At 46.3% G+C, this 23,824-nt stretch overlaps 1 protein-coding gene across 1 annotated transcript in view; it reads left to right on the plus strand.

Moving 5' to 3' along the window:
• GALNT17 (polypeptide N-acetylgalactosaminyltransferase 17) overlaps nucleotides 1-16,985 on the plus strand; it is a 220,469-nt gene extending 203,484 nt beyond the window's left edge. Inside the window, exons 8-11 of the mRNA XM_009567029.2 lie at nucleotides 4,298-4,435; nucleotides 5,756-5,851; nucleotides 13,011-13,178; nucleotides 13,657-16,985. Of these exons, the coding sequence (XP_009565324.1) occupies nucleotides 4,298-4,435; nucleotides 5,756-5,851; nucleotides 13,011-13,178; nucleotides 13,657-13,785 (531 nt within the window). The 3' untranslated portion in view covers nucleotides 13,786-16,985. The remainder of the gene's footprint in view (nucleotides 1-4,297; nucleotides 4,436-5,755; nucleotides 5,852-13,010; nucleotides 13,179-13,656) is intronic.
• Nucleotides 16,986-23,824: the final 6,839 nt, after the last annotated feature.

The raw sequence follows: 23,824 nt of genomic DNA on the forward strand, positions 1-23,824 counted from the left end.
CGACACTCGAATGACCCACTAACCAAGCACTCAAACCCGCTACCAATAAGACCAAAAGCTTACAGCGAAACCTTCAATCCCTTATTATTGAAGAGGCTGTGGAGAAGATCCAAGCAGGAGCATTGACTGTTGTCACACGTCTCCGCTGCATGCTGGGTTGCTGGTTTCCTTGGTTCTTTAATGTTAACGGTTTACCCCCTGGCTTCTTTTATCTGTTTTTACCTGTATGGAAATTCTCAAGGGTGCAAATGTATTAACTTTTCTATGCAGTTTGTTACTTTCAGAGGATACTCCTTTTGGACTCTTAAATCGTCTTCATTAGTATCTGGCTAAAAATTCCCTTTACAGTTGTCTGCACTAGGACCCAGCAGTTGCTGATCTGATAAGGGACACTGGAATGCAGAGTGTTCTTCATAAATTGTTACTCCCCTAGAGAGAGATAAGGACTCCCAAGCTGAAACAAAACAAAAAAACCTTGACTTTCAAACAAAATCAGGAGTATGGGGGGGAGACTCACACACAGCTATGTATTTTAAAATCTTGTCCTCTGCAGCCTTTCACTTCAAAGGTCCCAGGTAAATCTACCTGTTTGCCGGCTTAGTGGACGTTTGAGATTGAAAGGTTTCAGAGTTGCATTTTAAAGATTAATCAAAACAGAGGCTCAATATAACCAAAACCCAATTTGCAAGTCTTACAAACGTTTAAAGCGCTTTAAACACACACACGCATACACACGCACAGAACCCCTCTTTTGAGAGCTAGCTTAATATACCCATACAATATTTTTTACGACCAGTCAATAAGAATAGCATGATGGTATGAATACTCAAACTACACACGGCACCGAACACACACAACACTTAAAACATGCAGATATATCACAAAATAAGGTTTGTATCAATTGTTTAACAGGTAGTAGTCTTTGGTTGGTAGAGCATTTTAGTGGCAGAGGACTATCCTATGACGGCTGTGAATTATTCATGTATACGATGGAGCCGGTGGCTGTTTCGAGCGCTGGGGAGGTGGGCAGCTTGGTGACGAAACAGTCAATACTTTCTTTTTACAGCCTTTCAAATCTCTTTTATCGCTTCATAACTAACTGATTTCCAGCGAAGATCTGGTGTTTCCTCTGCCACGCCATCTTCTACCTCCTCTGATTCCTCGCTATTATTTTGTGCAGCCCTGTTCCGTCTTTATCTCTCCAAAGGCTTATGATGTCGGGCGGCAGATTCCTTCTGGACGATCCAGGCCTTTGGAAAGGTCCTGGATCAAAGGGATCCTCCTCAGGAGGACAGCCAGCGGCGCACAGTTCTGGTACCGCGGAGGGTCCATCCTTTACTAGTGATAACGGAGGGATAATTGGAAAGTCCTCCTCTCCTTTCACCTTGTCTCGGGGGCTCTTTTCTTGTACTTTTAAAGTCTCAAAAATACTCTTCCACCACGGGAGCATACGCTGTGCTTCAGCATTCCCTGTGGTTGCTGCATCCCACAGTTTTAACCCTACTTCATCCCAGAGTTCCCGCGTAAATATAGTAGATGCGGTTACGATGGGTATCTTTTCCTGTACCCATTTAAGTATTACTTTAAGAACATGCCCAGAAATATTTTTACCTTGTTTCTTAAGAAGGGCTTTCATGAGTTCATATACGTCTCTTTCGGGGGAAGACATCCGATTCCCCATCTTTCCCACGGCTCACCTCAATTCTCCAGAGGGATTGTTCCTGGCCAGGATCCTGCTTCCTTTCAGCAGCTCATTCAAAGTTCCGAGGGACTCGCGGCATGCCACACAGATAGGTGGTTATCAGCCTTTTCCTCACACGGGGCACCAATTTGCCGCGATTAAGAGACAGGACGCAGCTTGATGCAAGCAAATGTCGTCTTTATTGTGCAGCTAACTTATATTTATACCAGTTACAGCTAATTTAGGCTCATACATATTGCAAAAAGCGAGCTCAGTATTGGCTAATACAAAAGGGTCTTTGGCTAATACAAAAGGGTCTTCTGCCTCACCCAACGACAATTTCCTGCCATTCAACAATAAGTACCCGCGATCAAGCCAGCAATCTTTGTTAAAAGTTCTTGTCTCATTCTCTTTCAGGGCCTGTGACAGACAGGCTCCAGCATGTCTGCCTTTATCAACTGATCTGTGCTGGGGGTTCTCCTGAAGCAACCCCCAGCTGTTGCAACACCGCTTCGGTTCTGATCCCGCTGCAGCAGCGTCCCCGGCTGGCAGCGCTTTGCTCCGGGGCATTTTGAAAAGCATTAAAACATAAAACCAGGAGCTGCTGCTTTATGAAGAAAGGTTACATCCGAGGAGGGTTACTGGCATTTAGAGCCACGGTAGTCACAACTTGGTACTGCACCAGAGAACAACAGGTACCTGAGAAGGGGCAATGAGCTTCCTGCTTTGCTGGTTTATTGTTCTGGGGGTGGCGGGGAATCCTGGGTTAGTTTGTTATTGAGAAACAGATAAATAGAGGTGGAAAGAAATGCAGGACGGCGCTGGCTGTGCTTCAAGCATTTGGAGGGGCAGAGTTGCCTGCAGGACTGAGCGATTTCAAGTCTTTCTTAAAGATAGGTTGCAAGATCCAAATGCCCATAGGCAGGGATCCTAAATTACTGCAGGCTCAGCCGCAATCCTTAGGCTGATTCGTTTTTTAGAGGTGAGGCACCGTGGTCCGGCTCAGGAATGGGTTTGAAGCATGGATTAAAATTCAACATGAAGCTGCAGGTTGTATATAGCTCAGAAAAGGCAGCATCACACAAGTGATGGGGATCATCACACTCTGGATGGGTCTGTGGCAACAGATCTGTGGGAACAGATTTGAGATTTTTATGTAGGTCTCACCAGTAAATTTGAGATTTAATTTTAGAGAAGCCTGGTTTGGCAGGTGGAATTGTGCAGGAGGGTGTGGACACACACTGTATTATTTTGAGATGCCGCTACATTCAAAACCAAACCCCAGGTACTGAATACTTCAGGTGCTGACTGGTTTGTGGTCCCGCTTTGCTCTGCATCCCATCTCGCCCACTCGGATTTCAGCCTGTCCCACCTGTCTACACTGAATCATCTTTATTTTTACCTATGTGCTACCAGTCACGCATTGAAATGGTGTCTTCTCTAAAGCAGAGTGAATAATTCATTAGAAGATCATTACAAGCATTGTAATGGAAAATTGCTTTCCAAGCTTTATTTAATGATCACTAGAAAAGGCAAGAACAGGCGCTAAAATAGAGTAGAAACTGAGACACCTGTAGGATAGAGTAAAAGGGGCTGCAATGAGCCTTTGGTTCTCTTGACCTTGTTGCTGCATGTGTTCCCCCAATTCTGTAATGGAATAAAATGTGGAGGGGGGAAGAGGGCTGATCTCTTCAGCCCCTGCTCCTGGCTCCAAGATTATTCTTCCAGGGGCAGCTACCGTAGCTTTGTCTGCTTTTAAACCAGCTCAAGCAGTGGGGTTCCTCTGTGTCTCCAGGGAGACTGTTTCACTGCTTAGTTCTCCAAATTGTCAAGAGATTTTTCTGAGGTTCAGCCTCAACTTCTCTTGTTATTTTTATCCTTTATACTTAGCTACCTGCCTCTGTTATATATGAATGTTAAACCTCTTTCTTTTATCTTCTTTTCTTCACACCTCACCTCACCTTATTTTATACCTTTTAACTGTGCTGTCCTCTGTGTTGCCTTTCGGTAGAGACACACAGCCTTGGTGAGTAAGGGGAAGGGATTGGTGCTCAGTCCACAGTCAGGGTTTGCATTTCCAGGAGACAATCTGCGACCACTTTTTAAATCCTGATGGGCATTTGCTGTTATGCTTTTCTGAAAGTCCTGCACATCAGTACCTAAATGGGAAGTCAAATCTTTTAAAAATACTTTGTTGTTGTGCCCATTGACAAATTCAGTCTGTTTAGAGATACGCACAAAAGCCCAGGGGAATCAGTTGGAAATTTCGCTTGTTACACTTCACGTCCCATATTTCCATTAAAACCTTTTCTTCTCCGTTTCGGTGCTCTTCTCTAAATTACTTCCCAGGACCAAGACTTGTCCACATCCATCTGGTGGCCTTTGCAAGGATGCCTTTAAAACCTATGAGAAGGGCGCGTCTCCTCCTCGCTGTGGCTGTGAAACCCAAGTCTTCCTTCTGAATTGTGCGAGGCTGCTTTCAGCTTGGACACGCATGCTAAAATCCTGGCATGGCCTCTGCGTGGAGTCACTCAGCTGTTGGCAGTTTCCTGGTGATCTCAAACATCAGTGAAATATGCTTTTTAAATATCCGTTTGCGATGGTTTTGTTTTTCAGAATCCGGGTATTGATATTGGAGATGTTTCTGAGAGAAAAGCATTAAGGAAGAGCTTGAAGTGTAAAAATTTCCAGTGGTACCTGGACCATGTTTATCCAGAAATGAGGAGATACAACAACACCATTGCTTATGGCGAGGTAATTAAGGCTGAGCAGTCCCTTAGATCAGACTGGTAATATTTACAGCTGGTGAGTCTCTGCCGAGAAATAGCCTCAAAGGAGAGGAATGTGAATCAAAACCTACTGTTTGTATAATTATGCAAATGTGTATAAATCTGTTCAGAGTTTCTTCTAAAAAACCTAATTTGGGGTTTATTTCTGACCTTGGAGACCATATATAGTAAAATATGCTAATACCTCATTTACTGAATTGACAGAAAGTTATCTCTATTACCCGTTGACTCTATGGATTAAGCTGCTGTATGTATATTTTTAACACATAGTCGTTCTGTAAAACCCTTTGACTTAAACTCAGCCTAATTCCTTACAAGGTCTCTGTAGGATACAGAGCATTGTCGCAACAGCTTAAGGACGAGATAAAGTAAGGAGACTTAATTCAATCTCCCCTGGCTTTGAGACTGTACTGGGAATATAAACCCAGGCATTTCTGGGAATTAATAATACTATATTGCAATAGGGCTCGTGGAATAGTGACGGTTTGAGAAGGCTTCTTGAAGCACAGCCCGAGCACCCCAGATGGGCATTAATTTGAAGAAAGATTTATTATCAGAATTGTGTAATGCCTTCAAGCTAAACTCCTCAAAAGTAGTATTTTCAAAGACATGATTGCTCTTGCCCTCCATGGGGAGCCTGGAGAGAGGACATCTCGGCGTTAGCAGGCCTGGTGTCTGGGCTTCAGCAGGCATTTAGCTTTGTAGCACGAACCCAGCACTTCCACGCTCCCTCCCACGTGTGTCCTTCAGTACTTATAGAATCGTTAAGGTTGGAAAAGACCTCTAAGATCAGCAAGTCCAACCGCCAGCCATTAACCCTATTTGACAGCTGGTTTGCCACCTCTGCGTCTCCTCCAGCATCCTCCCAATGGTTTGAAGTTACTCCTTGTGCTCGCTGGAGTTTTTTCCCTGCCTTGTTGAGCACTTCCAAGTTTTCGGTGATACAGAAGCAGTTCTGCATTGATTTCAGGCTCCTGGCAACATGCTCATGGCAGTCTAAAAACATGTTTGTTACCACCACGCATGATCAAATACAAAGAAAACCGTTTTCGAGGAAGCTGGCTCCTTTGGATGATGATTGTTATTTAAAGCAGTCATCGTTCGGCCCTGTATTTAAAGAAAACATACAGTGCACTAAACCTCTCTCTGCCTGATTACACCTGGTGATATAGCACCATATATTCTCTCCAGAGCAAGAGAGAACAGAGATGTTGCTGCGCATCGCTTTATTGCCTGTCTCTAAAGAGACAGGATGGTGTAACTCTACGCTTTTTATTTCTTACAGCTTCGAAACAACAAGGCGAAAGACGTGTGCCTTGATCAGGGCCCACAGGAGAACCACACAGCGATATTGTACCCGTGCCACGGCTGGGGACCGCAGGTGAGGAGTCACTGTGCTGAGTTTGGATGTGCAACGTGTCTGTTGGTGCCTCTCTCAAGTGTATAAGGCCGAGCTTCTCCTTAAAAATACTTAAGATCTAAAGGTGCTTTTCCCCACCTACTCTTAGAGTAGCCGTTTTCTGGATTACCTCAGTCATGCCAGAGCTGCAGGTAGAAATGTAATTTGAAGAAATCTTCCAGATGAGGGTAAATAATGCTGAAAGCAAATAGCTGATGAGCAGAGCAGAGTGTCCACAGGCAGAGCGTTATAAGAAGTTTCCTTTCTCTTTCACCCAGTGGAGTAAAAATGTACCAGCTGGGTAGAAGAAATAAACAGTACTTTCTAACAGGATGATAATTAGCCATTTCGGCTCAGCTGGGTTTTACTGTAATATTAGTTTTCTAGCACTTCTTCTGCCTCTTCAAAAGTTTTGGAGCATCCCAAAAGCTTTTATATCCTCATTTTAAATTCCTCTAGATTAAAAATCATCATTCCAGGATTCACTCCAGATCTCGTAAGAGGGTTAGTGGATGTGTCAAATACTGAAAGTTAGTGATGATGAGCTAATTCAGCCTCTTCTGTGGTTTTTTCTATATTTTAAGAAGAAAGCAGCATGGCGGTGCTACTACTTCAGTCACTGTAGAGTTGAAGCAAAACCAGGTACAAGAGAAGCTCTGCTGCTGCTGGCATCTGTAAAAACAATGGTAGACTCTAAGCTGGGCTTCGAGGATCTGCTGCTCCAAGGATGATTTACCCAGTTCCCTGCTAACTTTTCCTCTCTGTTCTTCTCTTATCTCTGCCCTTATCCTCATTTCAGTGTTTTGCCTATATCCTGTGATTTCCTTTGTTTTTTCCTTTCTGTATGCATCTCATCATGCAAATGCCTTAGTGCGATGTCCTTCTCCCCTACAAACTATAAGGAGAAAAGACAGTGTTTCCTTTTAGGTCTGGAAGCAGAATGATGATTTTATGACACATGGAGAATTATGATGTGCTTTTTAGGTTATCCTTCATTATCGAAATCATGCCTGACCTCCCTAAAGCTGCAGAGAAGCAGCAGTAGTTCTTCTGGCATTTTACCTGTATCCAGTAAGGCCCTGAGTGCTTCTTTTTTGAATACCTCAATACTGAGAAGTTGTGTGAATACCAGAAATAAGTAAACTCGGTCTTGAAAACAGAACTTTCTTTAATCTATTGGGCATTGCAGATAATGTCAGTCTGGTTCCTTCATGGTGCTCATAGAGCCCTTGCGAGGGAGAAGGTCTTTATGAGGGAGGGAGGTGCTACTGGTGCTGATTTTCAAGTGGGAAAAGCATACTAGAGTTCACAGCAACATCTTGTAGCCGTTCCCTAGGGTCTGGGAATACGTGATCCCATTCCTAGTAGCTTTCCTGAAACAAGATCTGACTTCTTTGTCATGTCTTGAGGATTAGCTCATCAAATCTGGATGAAAAACTGGAGCATTAATCAGGGCTTCGCAAGATGGGATATCAATTTTCATTTCTATCATGGGCCTCAATTATAACATAAATACTTGTCTTTTAATTTTCCACCCGCAGAAGGAGCCTCATTGGCATGAGGGTGAGTTGAAGATTGCGTTGGAGCCCAACAGGGATGTAGAGTTGCTGGACACTACAGCTGTGGCAGCCTTAGTAAATGTCTGGGGTGCAGCATGCTCAAGGAGGTTCATTTTCAGCTAAAAAAAATGTATAGTTCAAGTGACAGGAACGTGTAAAGAGCCTATTCTCACAATATGGTCACCCTGGGCTTTCCAGACTCGCCTGGAATAAGTAGTCCCAATGCTCCTCTGAGCCTGAACTGCAAACTTCAAGAGCCACCTGGCCTTAGGAACCAGACAGGGGAGGCCTTCAGGGTAGAGACAAATCTCGCTTTGGTTCATCCTTACCTTTAAACAAAGATCAGTCAACTGTGGCTGATCGAGTCCCTGCTAAATATATCCTAGCTGTTGCTTAAATGCACACAATTTTTTCTTAAGTGGCACAAACTGCCTTTTTGATTTCTGGATACAAACTTAAACCTCTAAGTGCATTACAGGATGAAAAAACTGAATTAGCCCGACATTGTCTGCCAGCTCTGGGCTTTAAGATCAATGCTAAAACCAGGTTATTTCTTTTTTTCTTGGCTGTTTCTGTGATTAAACTTAACAATGTTTTCTTTTCCTACCTGATGTTCTGAAGTGAAATGTAGCAGTGCTGCTGGCTCCCTTCGGCTCTCCTCTCACGCAAGCTCAGCGCAGATTTCTCTTCTTGGTCTTCCACCTCCACATTGTCCCTTCCTTCTGCAGCTGAGAGCCAGTTCTTGGCAATTCTTTTGTTTCATGATACATGAAATTAGTTTAACTCCTTGAAAATGCTTTTTAAAAGTACCTATCAGTGAGTGCAAAAGCTTTAAAATTAGCTTTTTGCAGAAGCACAGGCGCCGCACAGAAGAAATGGGACTTTTGCTACTCCAGTTTAATTAATGGGCTTTGTGTTGTAATTTATTGCTGGGAATATAATTAGAAGTAATGTAAACACTTTATTCAAATAGCGTTCTTGTTTTATATCTATAAAACCACAAGAAGTTGTAATCCTTTTTGAGTTGTACAGCACCGGAAAACCCAAACTGTGGTGCCTGTGTTGAATGGTCACCTAGTGTCCTAAAATCTCCATGTCTGTCTTTGATCCTGTGGCACCTCCATATGCATTTAAATGGATTTGATGATTAAGGAGCAGGTTCCTTGGCTGCAGTGAGTGCGGGTGAGGCTCTATGCAGGCGTTCTGATGGTGCAATGACAGCAGCGTTGTGTGTCCTGTTCCCTGCCACACTGGGTGGCGTTGGGATTTTGTTGGAAGTCTTCATTCCTTCTTAGTTTGCCCCCACACCGTGCTACTGTCCGCTGTGACTGCTGTGTATCCGTAGGTGAGCAGCCCGGGGCAGAGAAAGGGGGGAATGACCTGCTCTGAGAGGAGAGATGGGTCCGAGTCGAGGGAGGGCAGGTGGTAGTACTATGGAGCTTCTGCTTTCCCTCCTGATGACTGCTAATTGGTTTAAGCTAAGCATATAGCACTCAAATGGATCCAGTTAGGATTGACAGGCTGAGAGAGTTGGAGTTCTTCAGTCTGGAGAGGAGAAGGCTCTGGAGAGACCTTAAAGCAACCTCCAGGACTGAAAAGAGCTACAGGAAAGTTGAGGAGGGGTTCTTTATCAGGGAATTAAGTGATAGGATAAGGGGGAATGGTTTTAGGCTGAGAGAGGGGAGATTGAGATGAGATCTTAGGAAGAAATGTTTTCTTGTGAAGGTGGGGAGGCCCTGACCCAGGTTGCCCAGAGCAGTGGTGGCTGCCCCATCCCTGGAGGTGTTCGAGGCCAGGTTGGATGGGGCTTGGAGCCCCTGATCCAGTGGGAGGTGTCCCTGCCCGTGGCAGGGGTGGGACTGGATGATCTTTAAGGTCCCTTCCAACTCCAACGATTCTATGATTCTGTGATCCCATACCCAGTGCTGAATGCAGATGAAACCTTGGCTTTTGCTTGCAGCCTCTGTTGTGGCATCCATCACTAAGGAAAATGTTTGGGTTTAGCTTGTTTTCCCTTTAGCTTTCTATTCTCCCTGCTTTCATTCACTTCCAGGTCAAATCATCATCAGATTTTGTGATGAAGTATCCTTTTATCCTGTAATTATATTGAGCCCGCTTGTGGATTTTTTTTCTTCCTGATGGCTTCATCTTTTAAGCAATACATCATGAAAACACCTTGCTGTAATGATGTATTACACTAATAATATAGCAATACCTCATTGGAGTGACAGAGCTATGGTGATATATTAAGGTGATAGAAAGCACTATAACACTATAAAACTTAAGATAATGTTCACCCAGCAGAGCATTTCATTTAATTATAGGATAAAATATGTTTTGCCCATTTAAGCATCAGGACTTGAGGACAAAACCATCAATACCGAGATCATCCGGGACACTGTAGTATCAACAGTGGCAAAATAATGCATCAGATTTAACTGTGTTAAAAAGAAAATACTGTACGCTTTGCTTATGGTTGCTAATTGATGATCTGCTCAGTGCAGAAAGGAAGCTAAACAACTCTAAATTATTTTCCAATAGAGTCAATGAAGGTCACGAAGGCTTTTATTTCCCAGGTGCTAAGATGTCTAATTAACTTTCTCCCATCCCTGAGATGCAGCCAGCCAGAAACACTAATCAAAGAAGATGTATTGGTGGTGTAAGTTTGCCAACGGGCGGTCAGCCCAAGCGATGCAGCAGGCGCGTGTGTGGCCCTGCGCTCTCCTGCCATCTGGGGGGGCTGTGGGTCCCCCTGCAGCACAGCAGCCCCCCAGAATCGGTACCTGGGGATGGGGGAAAGGCATTTGTGAGAGGCCGTGGGTAGGAATGTGTGTTTCTCCCTGGGGATGTGGCTTTGGGCTGCTTTCACTGATTAAGGGGTTTAAGACCTCGTCAATAGTAAGTACTTTTAAATAGGTTTCTTGTTAATATTTTCAAACTGTTTTTCTCTGGTCCTTCGTTGTGTTCTTTGGATTCGTTTCTTGGCCTGAGCCAGGCGGTGTGATTCCTTGATACGTTCCTCAGGCTGGTACTTCCATGTTTGGCAAAATATCCCAAAAGGCAAGAATTCCATAAATGTCCTAGGAGCACAGCGAGCTTGCACTCATGCGTTAGATGGGATTTTGGGGGAATAATCGCTCTCAGGTGTAATAATTGGACAGACTCGAAGGCTGCAACGGCTGTTGCTGAGTCTCTGCTGGGCTGCAGAGCGGATCAGATGTTAGGCAGTGTGCTGGATCCAGACACGTGTTCGGGGCTGGATTTATCTGCCTATTATACATAGTAGATGACACATCTAATAATGCACTTAATGCATTTTTCATAATACCCATGTTTGTTTTTCAGCTTGTTTTGTCTCCTTGCAGCCCCTGCCCTGCTCCTTCCTCGGGAAAAATTTGGTTTTTGCTCTACTTATTTTTCCCACCACATTAGGCGATGACATGGAAGAGCAGCACTCATGTTGCCTTGTGGGCATGAGGCCAACTGTCTGAAGAGAAGCTGCCAAACATCATAAAAAACGAAAGTGTCTAGCACACTAATTATTTACATGGTAGGAAACATCTTGGAAGCAGGAGAAGAAGAGTAACTCGCACAGCCCATTTGGGACCTCTGGATGATTTCCTTCATGTGTCATAGAGAGGGCTTGTCTTTTTTTGTCTTCTGCTTTATATACCTCTTTCTTTTCGCAAAGCAAGCGGCCTCATTCTCTGTGTCAGTGCTCAAATAATAACTCTGATAAGTTGTGTGGTTAAAAACACGCTGTCAGGCTGAGAGCACCGTCTCGCTCAAGGCTTGATTCGTCAAAACATCAAGCTGCTACAAACAATTAATATGAATCTGAGCCTTCAGCTTGCCTGGGGGTGCCCAGGGAGTCATTCCCAGGTTGCTCCAGTGTCGTGTGTGGAGCAGCTTCCTCGCTGGGAGCCTCTCACCGTGTCAGCCGAGCTCGATGGTGGACAGGCTCCCCGGTTGGCAGCTGGGGGAGATGGTGGATCAGTGGGAGGAGGAGTGTAGGTGATGGTTAAAACTTTAAGCTCTGCAAGCTGCCCTCCCTTCTGCTCCTGCTGCACCAGTGCAGCAGTTTGGAGGGCAAATTACTGTAAAGCTGGAGAGATGTCTACTCCTCTGCACCGTCTTGCAAACGGATATGGGGGCAGAAGAGGTACTGTACTTTGCCCCATGCCTCCATCAGGTGTATGGTGTGGGCATGCACGCACCCCTCTGCTTTTGTACTGCAGCTGAATCACCTCTAGGGGTGAATACAGTTGGCAAAGAGACTTCTTTGAGAGGTAAAGTAGGGGAGATCGTGCTTTGATACATAACAGACTGGCTAAAGCCACCAGCGGTGGGGAGCGAAGCGTGCCAGGCACACCTCCCAAGGAAGATGATTGGCACAGTGGGCAGACGGAGGGTTCGGCACACAGCATCACAGAGGGAAGGCAAAGTTGGCTTCAAGCACCATAACTCTATCTGCTGTTACTGGCTGGAGTTGGACCTTGTTACATTGTTTTAACTTGATTCCCAGTGTTTAATTATCCTAACTGAGATAACCCAAACTCCCAGTGTGATTTACTCTCTCTTTTTAAGCATCTGGGTCACAGATACGCTCAGTTAATTAATGCGCTGGATACTCCTTATTTCTCTGCTAGATAATGGCTTGATTCATAATTTAAATAAGCAGCTGTGTATATCTTTCCCTTGAACCAGAAAAGGCAAGCCACTGCCATCCATCTCTTTTTCCAGTCCTGAATTTAAATATGCTTAGGGAAATATTTTGGTGGGATTCCTTAAACCCTACAAATGGAGAAGCCCTTTGTGGCAGCAGGGCTGTCTCAGTGCCGTGTTGGTGCCAGCTGGGCACTGTCTGCCCAACGCCTCCAAGAGCCATCGGCACCGCCCGATGCTCGCAGCCTGCATCTCCTGGCAGCTGAGACAGGTTGCTGGGAGCACCGGGCAGTTGGATGCAGGGGTGTTGCAGGGGTCAGCTGCAATCCCGAGCCTTTGCTTCAGTGCTGAACTGTTGGAGAGACCTGGGCTTGAATCCCCAGGGAACGGGGCCAATTATGTATCGGCCCCCTTTGGCTGATGTTGCTGCTCAGCTGCTGTTGGGGTTGCTGGAGGGCTGTGCCAGACACACTAGCAGCATCGTTCGCAGGCAAAAGCTGGGCTGGCTTGCCAACCATGCGAGGAGCCACGGGTCGGGCCAGCGTGACCAGCCAAGCCTGCTGGCTCTGACCGAAAAAAACAGGGGAAATCATCAATTTCCCCAACCTACAGAGTTTTCAGGCCCAAAGGAGGCTGGAGGAATCTGTCCTATGATGGGTTTAAGGCTCGGTTATTTTTATCCCTTCCCTGCCCCCAGCTCCTCACCTGCATCTGTAAAAAAAAAACACAAAACAATAGGAAGAGAAGGCTGGAGAAGGCTGGGCTTTTTTTTCTTCTTGTCACTTCTACTACCTCTGTGCACCATCATCCTCTCATTTTTTTTCCTGGGGCTCTGCAAACTTGTCCTTTCCTCTATTGCTTTTTAGTGATGCTCCAAAGATACTGATGGCTTTATTCCTCTCCTTCCCTGCCCCTAGCTTGCACGCTACACCAAGGAGGGCTTCCTTCATCTCGGCGCCCTCGGGACCACGACTCTCCTACCCGATACTCGCTGCCTGGTGGATAATGTGAAAAGCCGCTTTCCTCAGCTCCTCGATTGCGACAAGGTCAAGAGCAGCCTCCATAAGCGCTGGAATTTCATACAGGTTTGTTACATTCATATCGTGCTGCTCCTCTTCTTCCCAAACCATGGGCTGTGGCACATTGTCTTTGGCATGGGATGGTGGGGGAGAAGACAAGATGGTCCTGTGAGACGGCATAGGCCAAGTTCTACAGCAGAGGGAAAAGGTTAAGAGGGATCGGTGGCAGGAATAGTATTTTAGGACAATTTTCAGTAGAAGTTTCCCCTTCTGATACCCTTCTGTAACCTATTTAATTGTTACGGATGTCCCTTGGCTGCTGACATGCTCGGGATCTGTGCTGTCGGTAATAAGCGTCGTTCATTCAATTCACATTGATTGTTTTAGGAATTATTTTATTGTTTGAGTTGCATGACGGCCCAGCTAAGTCGGCACTGCACAAGGGCTCAGCTGTGCTCCTGGGCACTGCACGGTCCTGGCTTGCTTCACAGCACCCCCAGGGCTTTAATTTTTTGAATGTTTTCCCTATATCTTTTAATTTTAGAACGGTGCCATCCTGAACAAGGGAACAGGACGATGCTTGGAGGTGGAGAACAGGGGAATGGCCGGCATCGATCTGATTCTTCGCAGCTGCACAGGACAAAGGTGGACAATTAAAAATTTCATCAAGTAGAGGTTGGAAGAGTCAGTGGAATTTGACTCAAAACACGGCTGACTTGGACTAATCTGATTGGACTCCTTTGGAATGGACAAAATATCAAAACAGAGCTTTATTCATGTTATTAGGAGAGGACATGGGGGAAATGGGCATTTGTGTCTTTTTATTTTTATTGTACATTAGTGTCCCACAGCTGATTCCAACTGTGTGAAATTGGGTCAGAACTGCTATTTTCTTCTGGCAAGCACTCTTAAAAGGTACCACTTATTTCTGCTGGAATGACTGTAATAAGTTCATGCAGTCTTGTGAACATTTTACTGACAGGGAATTGTTGCTTTCCCAGGTGACTCCAAGCTCTCCCAAAGGGCCAGGTAGGTTTGCACCACGATCAGAGTCAAGAGACTCTGGAGACAGCTGCCTGGCAAGCATGAAAATTTGTGTGCTTGTGAGAGGAAAAGGTTGCCAAGCCTCAAATGAGCCGAGTTTGAAAGATGTGATGTTCTGCTAGGTCCTCTCTTTCTTATCCCCTTCTTGACCCTGCGTCGAGCAGCCTCCTCCTTGAGTCTGGGAGAGCCAAAGCTTACCCTAGTAGCTCACGTGTCTTTCCAATCCTTAATCACAGATGTCATCGAAGAAAACCCTATTGAATAAACACACTGATCTCGAATCGCCCCCTTTTCACCACCCACACGCTGCTGTTGGCCCAGCCATCGCCATGCAGCACTAGTCCCTCCAGTGGTGACCCCAGATGGGTTCCCCTTGGAAGAAACCTTCGATATCCACCTGTCCCTTTCAAATCAGTCAGGTACACACATGGTGCGGAGGGCTCGCAGGGTGCTTCCTGCCTTGCAGTAGCCCACACGTTGCACAGTAAAGATGTTGGCCAGCTGGGAGCCTGGGGAGCTGCAGGTCCACCTTGCCCTCCCCGTGGGGCAATTGGTGTGGCACTGTCCCCTTGGAGACCCACCTTTACCCTTTTTTTGCTCTTTTCTTGCAGAAGTGAGGATGGATGCAGTGGTGTCTGCAGCAGGCTGAGAGCAGGTAACACAAGGGAAAGTCCCACTTGGGCTTCTCTTCCCTGGGGGCTACAGGGTTTGGTTTTAAGGCAACCTTGCTCTGAATGAAGACATCAGTAATGGTAACTTTGCAGTGGTGTAATTTTTTTTTCTGAGGCTCAAGGGCATCTAGCCAGCTTGCGACCATGGTCGAGGTCCACCTCAAACAGCACATGTTTCTGCAGTCCTGCATGGGCAGTGATGAAATAAGGAAGGGAGAGGGAGAGCAAGAGACCAAGAAGTGGCAGTTTGGCTGAAATTCTGGACCTTGAAGTCACTCGAGGCTTGTTAACACAGTGGGGTGATCTCACCTGCTTTTCTTAGCCCACAGCTACCAAACCTACCCAGACATCATGGGAGACCATTGATTTGGGGTCCTAATGTCTGGCTACCTGCAAAAGGGAAACATGGTCTTGCAAAGTTGTTTTACATGGATGCTAGACTGAAGAGTGGATGCAGGCTTCTCTCGGTGGAGAGGAGAAGCCAGCCCATCTCCTGTCCTTCTCACAGAATAATACTCTTTCTGGTTGCCCTCTGGCTAGGGTGCACTAAAATATATTAATATATAAGATGTATGTGTAAATATGTTTCCCAAAGACGGGATGTGCACAGAGTTGTTTGCTGCAGAGCGCTCATGCCTGTCTTCCATTTGCATCAGGATGAAGCTACCTGGATGTTTAATGAGTTTAATTTTCAATGCCACGCAGCGGGTTTATAACTTATGTTTTAGTAATTTATTGAACAGAAGCAGAGAGCTTTCATTGTTCCTTCTACAGCAATGAGTGTCACATAGGACTGATTGTTCATTTAGGCTTGACTAGACTTCCTCATCCATTGGGGTTGTCTCTGATTTTTTTTCCCTTGCCTTCCTTAATGAAGCAAAACCTCTTAGTTGTCCTGAATCGCAAAGTAGGGAGTCAACGTAGAATTTTACTCTCTTATTCGCTACTGCATCATCTCTTGTATAATAAATTTTAGCACTTACGAACCCAACATGATCACAATGTCTTTAGATGCATGATATGTTTCCCCTTGCATTTGTTCCTGCCTTCTAAGAAAAGCAATGTACTGATGAAGTGGACTCCAAGGGGAGTCTTGGGGGATTTAAGACTTCACAACTACTGGCCAAAATGGTAAAATGCCCTTTAATTGAGCAATCAGTTTGCTGTCAGTCATCAGCGGAAGCCACATATCATTTAGTTGGGAAAAGCCTGCATGTTTCAGGATAAACAATCAAAAAGCCTTTGGATGTTGCCTGTGCTATAATTCATGGTTCCCGGTTCAGCTTTAGTCCTGCCAGTGCTCGGGGCGCCAACAGATGGGCTTTGTCAGATTTAATTGTGGTGGTATAAGGTGTCACCGCCCCCAGCCTTCCATCTGCTTCAGCTGCTGGAGGCTTCTTGTCACCGGCAGCAGAAATGACTGTGTGGCTGCACCTCAGCTACCGTAATTGGCAGGATGCTGTTCAGCCACCAGGCAGGAGGGACTTGCTCTATTTAACACACCGCACTGTCAGCCCAAGTCGCTCTGGGATGGCCACGTGGCTCTGCTCGGGAGGCAGCAGCCCCTGGCGGAAGCGGGATGGACCGCTGAGCATCTCCAGCTGCCTGGTGGCATTTGTGCTGCCTGTTGGAGGTGGTGTCCGTGTGCTTGGGAGTCTGCCCTCAGCTGACACAAGATCTTGAAGGCAATGGGCTTTTTTGATCCTTTTTAAAAAATTAAAGTTCAGATATGTGTTTCCTTCCCGCTTCATCAAGAAAGCAAACTGCTGAATATCCCAAAGAAAGGGGATGCTACAAATGGACACTTTGCCCCAGGACCCTCATGTGGGGCAGAAACCCAGTTGAGGTGGCTTGCCTGTTCTCCCTGGTGTACAGAGTGCTTTCAAATAACTGAAAAGAAGCAGCATGAGTAAAATCGGGATTAAAAGCAAGAATTTCATCTGCTGTGTCCGTGTAACCGAAGTTCTGTTCTGACATTAGTTTGTGACATGCAGAGATGATTGCTGAGGTGACGACCCGAGGTCCACACCCTCCTAAACTGTAGAAATCTGTCTTAGAAATCTGGATCTAAATGTTGCATCTTGCGCTTATCTCTAATAATATGTTAATTGCTTTAAAAAGTGATATCGAAGTGGTTCTTATTAAATATATGATTTGAGCCTTGACTCTTGAGTGATTTTAAAAAGATTCGCTGCCGATGAGATACAGAGGCAGTCATTCTTCTGTGTTACTTATTTAATAGAAAAGTGCTGCTGTTTTAATGGAACTTCCATTTTAAAAAGAAATGGAAATGAAGAAGAAATCAAGAGAGATGGCCGATGCAGATTAACCTTCCGTTCCATCCATCCCTGCTGCTGCCACTCACCAAGATAATGCAGCTACATTCAAGAAGCTGAAAAGAGACATTACATGGTAAAAAAGCATCACTTGCAAATGCGTTCCTGTATCGAAATGCAACCGAAAGCTTGGGGCTCTCCTTAGATCCACTTTCTTACATCCATATTGTCCTAATAAACAGGCTGGCTGATGATGTGATGTTCCTATAAGCACAACGAGGTACATACCCGTGCAGGAGAGAAGCACATCTGTGGGTGCACCCTGTAATAAGGGCACCGTTGCAGTTCTTACAGGAGGAGCAGCTCTCCCACCCGGGCTGAGCAGGCAGCAGGCTGTTAGCATGACTCCAGGTAAGCGTAGCCACCAACATTGAGCTTATTTGGTAAATAAACCTCCATCATGGACTGTCCCCTTTGTACCCACTTGAAAGTTGACACAAGATTGGTGGAAGAAAGCCTGTGCTCTTGTTGTGTGCATTTCACACGCTCAAGATTTTCTAAGGAGAAAGATCCAGGTTAGAGAATGATACAATCCAGTGTGCTTTACTGCAAATTGAAGTCAACAGCGAGCTCTTACTCTTTTGACACCTGTAGCTGGATCTTTGTGCTGCCCGGGGCAGAGAGCCAAACTTTCAGAAAAAGTTCCCTCTGTGCTCTGTAATGGAGTTAAACTGCTGTTGCCTTGAAGTCAGAAGTTTAACACTTGGATTCCCTATAGAAATGCCTCTCTGCTTGCTCACTGAGCAATCCAGGCACTCGTCCACTGCGAACAAATACAGATGTGGGCATTGTGAAATGTATTGCAGTGTGAAACTCGGCATTTGAAATCTCCACAGCTCACCTGTGCAGATGAGAACCCATCTTGCATTGGGTTGGGGAATAGGAGAAACGTGCAGGACCATTAGTCGTCTCAGCTAGATTTCCAAGGACTTCGAGATGAAGTATGAAGGGCTCTTCCTTGGCACTGGTGAACCATAGTGCTCTGTAGACGGGCCTTTAAGCATTTAGCAGTTAGGAGACCCTGGTGCTAACACCTAGGTTATTATTTTCCCAATAAATAGCACAGCCTTGAGTGAGGCTTTCTGCCAGCTTTAGGGACATCAGCCTTCCCAGCCCCAACAGCCTTTTGCCGGAAAGGTGAGGGGCTGAGCTCTTTGACATTTTTACTGAAAGGCTTAGGTCTTGTAGCTGGGCTGCTCCTGCGAGTTTGGAGGAGGTGGTTCAGGAATTGCTGTTCTTGTAAATCAAAAAATTCCCCAAATTCTTAATGGCTTTAAATCTTCCTACAGGCAGGAGCCACACAACACGCTGAAGCCCATGAAGTTGCTCAGAGCATTCAAGTTTACAGCTAAGTTGGTGCTGGTGAGGCCAGGACCTCAGCTGCATCTGTTGCTTACAATCAAAGTGACTGCACCCTTCTAGCAACATTCAAATAGAATAACAGAGCAGAACTGACAAGCTTGAAATCCCAGCTCGGCAGCCTCCACGTATCCCGGATATCTTGTCGAGAGCAAGTGAGTTAACTGTCACATCCCATGGGGATTACTGTGACAAATACACAACAACAGCTCAGCTGGGTGCTGCGGCTCTGGCTCCTCATCCTGGGGAGGACTCACCTATGAGCCGAGGTAGGAGTTTATAGCAGAAAAAGAAAGGGTCAGTTCCTATTTACAGGAATAATTTGGATTCCTTGTGCAAGCCCCAGCTGAGGATTTGGCCCCGGTGCTTTCATAGATCACAGAATGTTTTGGGTTGGAAGGGACCTTAAAGATCATCCAGTTCCAACCCCCTGCAATGGGCAGGGACATCCCACTGGCTCAGGCTGCCCAAGGCCCATCCAGCCTGGCCTGGAACACCTCCAGGGATGGGGCAGACGCAACTTCTCTGGGCAATTTGGCCCAGGTTCCTTTGGATTGCACTTGGAGCTGAGAGGCCTGCGTGCTCGTGTCACTCAAGGCTGTGCTATTTATTGGGAAAATAATAACCTAGGTGTTAGCACCAGGGTCTCCTAACTGCTAAATATTTATTTTGAAGGCATGCGGGAATTGCTACCTTCGGCAGCCATCCTGAACATCTGTGTCAAGTGTAGTTCCTCTGACAGAAAGCAAAATAACAGGAAGAAAGATTATATAACTCGGAGAGCTTTCCAGAGGAGGAGTTTCTTATTTTATTCCCATCTGGTGGCTCTGGGACGTGATGGGTAATAGCTCTCCAAATGTCTTTCCCGGCTATTGTAATTCTAGGTTTTATTGTTATAGGCAAGTATTTCATAGTTAGGCAAGAACCCGTGCAGGAACTAATTTCTTATTGTGCTCTTCAAAAATCACAGCCGGGAGGAAAATAACAGCAGAGTGGGGCCAAGGTGATTTGCTGTGCTCAGACACAGAATTGGCAGCCGGCACTAAACCGGTACCCACTTCTGGCATTTTGAGAGCAGAACAGCCACTGTGAGGATCCTTTTAGCCTTGCATCTCCCCCTGAGAAGAATGGGTTATTTCCTGCAGCGTTCCTCAGCACTGAAAATGTCCTCAAAGCCTCATCCTGGGCAAACTGGCCCAGCGATGCAGCTCTGTGTAGTGGATGGAGCAGAGTCATTGGCGTGTGCAGGAGCTTCCTGAGCCTGTAGAGCTGTGAGCGGAGGAGAGGAGTGTGACTTTGACCCTGGCTGGCTGCTGGCTGCCCACTCAGCTAAGATGAAAAAGGTCATGGGTCGAGATAAGGGCAGGGAAATCACTCGCCGATTACCACAATGGGCGAAACGGGCTTGGCTTGGGAAAACCAACTTCATTTATTGCAGTTAAAAGTGGAATGGGATGGTGAGAAAACAAAACTAAAAACACCACCTCCCCAACACCCCCTTTTTTCCAGGCTCGACTTCACTCTCTGGTTCCCAACTCCTCTACCTCCTCCCCACCCCCAAGGTGGTGCAGGTGGGTGAGGAAGAGAAGTTGCAGTCAGTCCATCACATTTTATTTACATCGATCCCTCTTCACACTTTTCCCCTTTGCCTTCTGTAATGGTAACTCAAACCACAACATCATCACGGGGTCCCTCCTGTGGGGTAAAGTCCTTCATGAGCTGCTCCACCATCGGTCCCTTATGGGCTACAGTTCCTGCAAGAAAGCCTTCTCCAGCGTGGGTTCTCTGTGAGCTGCAGCTTCTTTCAGGGCTTCTCCACTTGCTCCAGCATGGAGGCCTCCACGGGCTCTATGGGGACAATCTAGTTCACCATTGTCTTCACCAGGGGAATCTCTGCTTCATTGCCTGGAGCATGTCTTTCCCATCCTTCTTCACCAACCTCAGTGTCTGCAGGGCTGTTTCTCACACATTTTTCTCCTTTCACAGCAGCTGTACAGCATTTTTTACCCTTTCTTACATCTGTTATCCCAGAGGTGCCACCAGCTTCACGGCTGGCCTCAGCTTTAGCTGGTGACAGGTTTGTTTTGGAGCCACCTGGCCCCTGAGTTCAGCCTTGCTCTGCTCTGTGCCTTCTTGCCAGCTGGAATCTTGCAGAGCTCTGGGAGTAAAGGAGGGGACAAGACAGCTCTGGCTGTAGGAGGGATGTATTATGATGGAAAGGGTGGCTGCCCCTTCCCATTGATGGTTTTGCAACGACAAAACACTTCGGGAGCTGTTATATCTTTGGTTTCTTCAGGCAGACCTGTCTTCAGGCCAGGCAGCCTGGGACAGCACTGTCCCAAGATGGGAAGGGAGGCAGATGGTGTGTGACCAGCCCTGGCTGTGGGGCTCTGCTCCCTTTGCCCCCCTTCCCCAGGCTCCTCCTCACCCCACAGGGCTACGCTGGGTGAAGGGAGGGCAGCAGAGGAGCAGCGTCTGCCCCAGCGTTGCTCTGCCCTGCTGCCCCACACTCTGCTTTGCCCCTTGATTCCAGTGTCATCTCACTGGTACCTTCACTCCCTTCATCTTTTCTGCTCTGGTGCTATTTTTGTTCCACTTCCCTTTGTCTTTAGTACAGTCTTGTCTTAGTTCTTGTGTCCCGGGCTGCCTTATAGTCCCCTCTTTGTTCTCTGCGTGATTTTGCACCATCTCTGTCCTCTCTCATTCCTTTATTCTCCACATGTTTCCTTTGGTTGCTCACTCTTTCCTTTGCTGTTTCTTTTGATTTTTTCACTCACTTTTTCCTATTTCACCCCTCTCCTTTTTCTTTTTCTTGCTTTGTTTCCCCCGTATTCCTGTCATCTTTCCTAGTTGTTTTGCTTCCCCTCGTTTTGCTGTTCAGATTCCCCATCTACCGCTTTCTTCTCCGAGCTTGCATTTTGAGCTGGAAATCCGTCTGTTGTTTCTTTAATTTTTAATCATAGTGCCTATAATCCAAATTCCTTTTCTTGCTAATAGACAGTGGCAGAGGTCATTACAGCGGTTGGTACCTACACTTCTCCTGCAGGGCTTTGACACAGCCTCGGTGGTGGTCATCACGTGGCCAAGGCCATGTTTTTTCCAGACTCCAAAAGCTCCCTGCCACGAAAGGATGCAGGCAAGGGGTAGATCCTGCTTTCAAGCTATGGCATTTCGGGAAACGTCTCTTTGAGGGGCGGAGTGAACCTGTGATCCTTCATCAAGGGGGTCCACATCACTCGTGCAGAAGGAAGGGGAAAGGGATTGGTGTAGATGTAAGATGTAGGTCTCAAGAACCTGGTTTGCTGTAGGCCAAGATTGTCTTTTTTCTTTTGTCTGATAAGGAAAAACCTCAAAATATTCTACTGGCCTTTATGCTACCGTCATTGAGCTGAATGAGAGCGGAAGAAATACCCAGACCCTTCTGTTCAGGCGCCCTTTTGTGGGGTCAGCAGTGGGACTTTAAGCACTTGGCACTTCAAGGGGAAAGCCAGGAACTGGGGGGGAGTAAAGCAGTAGTCAAGAAAGGGAGATTGAAGAGGTTAGGGCCAGATTTGGTGAGATGAGCAACAGACAGATACCTGGGCTGCTGGCTCCAGAAAGGGTCTGTCTTTGGCCACGAGGAAGGTGCCCAACACAGCATCGCCAGCCGGGTCATGCCCTGCAGCGGGAACTGGGTCGCTCCCAGCCTCGATGTGCATGGGGCCTGGCTGGGAGGTACCAAGCAGCTTCTCCATCCCCCAGGGTGGCCGTAACTGGGCCCCTTCCTGGCAAGTGTTCATCCCATCTGGCCCTGAACCACCGATGATGGTTCCTCGGGCATCCCTGTCCTTCCTGTCAGAAATATTTTTCACGTCTGGGCTGAATTTTCCTGCTTGGATGGCAAACCAGAGCCTTTCTGCCTTCCCCAGCCGCGATAGGGAGGTTGGAGGGATATTTTTCCTCCTGCTCCTGTTCCCCGTGTCGTGTTTCAAGAGCTCTTTCATGCTTCCTAGCCCAAAAGCAGCAACTTCTTTTTGCTCATCTGTGATTTACGGAGCCAGGAATCACTCCATGCTTGGTGCACAGAGGCTTCACGTATCCCAAATCCTCAATGGGAGATGACAGCAAGGGACTGTGGAGCTGCCAACTGCGTGACCCACTGGGCTGGGTCTGCCAGGTGAAAGCTTGGCCTCAATACACCTCATAAACCTAATTCATTATAGACAATCTATAGAGCAAGGTCGCGGTCTCACATTTACTCTCCCACTAGGATAATTTAGTTGACCTCCTCTGTTTAAGTGTAACGGCTCCTGCTGAGCTGCGTTGTTGCAGTTGATAGCAAGATAATTATAATCCCATCAGCGGCTAAACTGTTTCAATAGGCAAAAGACACACTCTTCAGGCCTTTGATGGATATCTAACAGCTCCCAGAGATTTGATATTAATCAGCTGCTATCTCTTGACTGCTGGGAGAAAAGTGATCACTGGCAATAGCAGGCGAGGGAAAACATGATTTTTCTGAGATGCACATTTAGAAAAAATAATGCTTTGCGAGGACGGTGTTTGCGTGTGGAATGCCAGAGCCGGCTGTTAGCTGTTCCTGCTCGCTTCGCTACAAAAGCGGCCTCGGAGCTGGAAATGCAGCTAGAAATCTTGCTCCCAGCCCTCGCTGAGCCTGGTTAGCACCAATTTCCTTTTGCTGCAGGTGAAGGGATGTGAAGGAGAGCACCTGCCTGTTGCAATCAGGGATTTTTGTCATTAAGTCTCATGTGAATTATGTAACGGCTGGAGTTGCGAGGTGAGGAGTGAAAAATGCCTGTTGAAACGTTACTTAATATTTGATTGCATACAAAATGAAGGCCCCATGGTACGGGAATCCTTCCTGGGAAAATGTGGCAAGTAAAACACTTTATTACTCAAGCCTTTGAAACAGAGTCTTTATAACCTTAAAATCAAATAAGCTGCTTTTCATATTTCAATGAACGATTTCCCCCATACTGCAAATTTGTGTGTGAAATTACAAGAAGTAATAAGCTCATCCATTTCCCTGCAATTTTGCTATTAAATTGTAATGAGACAGACAATCCAGCCAATAATACTAACACTATTTGTCGCAAGAAGTCAGCTGTGCTGAAAGCCTTTGAGCACAAAACTCTTCCCACTGCCGTCCTGCGGAGCAGAGATGTTGCTTTTCCCTGAATGTTTGGCATCTTAACCTATGTAATTGCATCCTGTGATACGTCTTGTTAAAAGATTGGACACCTATAAGACTCCAAACAGAGCAGAAAAAGTATAATTGTTTTCCAAAGAGGGTTTTATTTTT

Source organism: Cuculus canorus, chromosome 20, assembly GCF_017976375.1.
Source record: "Cuculus canorus isolate bCucCan1 chromosome 20, bCucCan1.pri, whole genome shotgun sequence".
Taxonomy (NCBI): Eukaryota; Metazoa; Chordata; class Aves; order Cuculiformes; family Cuculidae; genus Cuculus; species Cuculus canorus.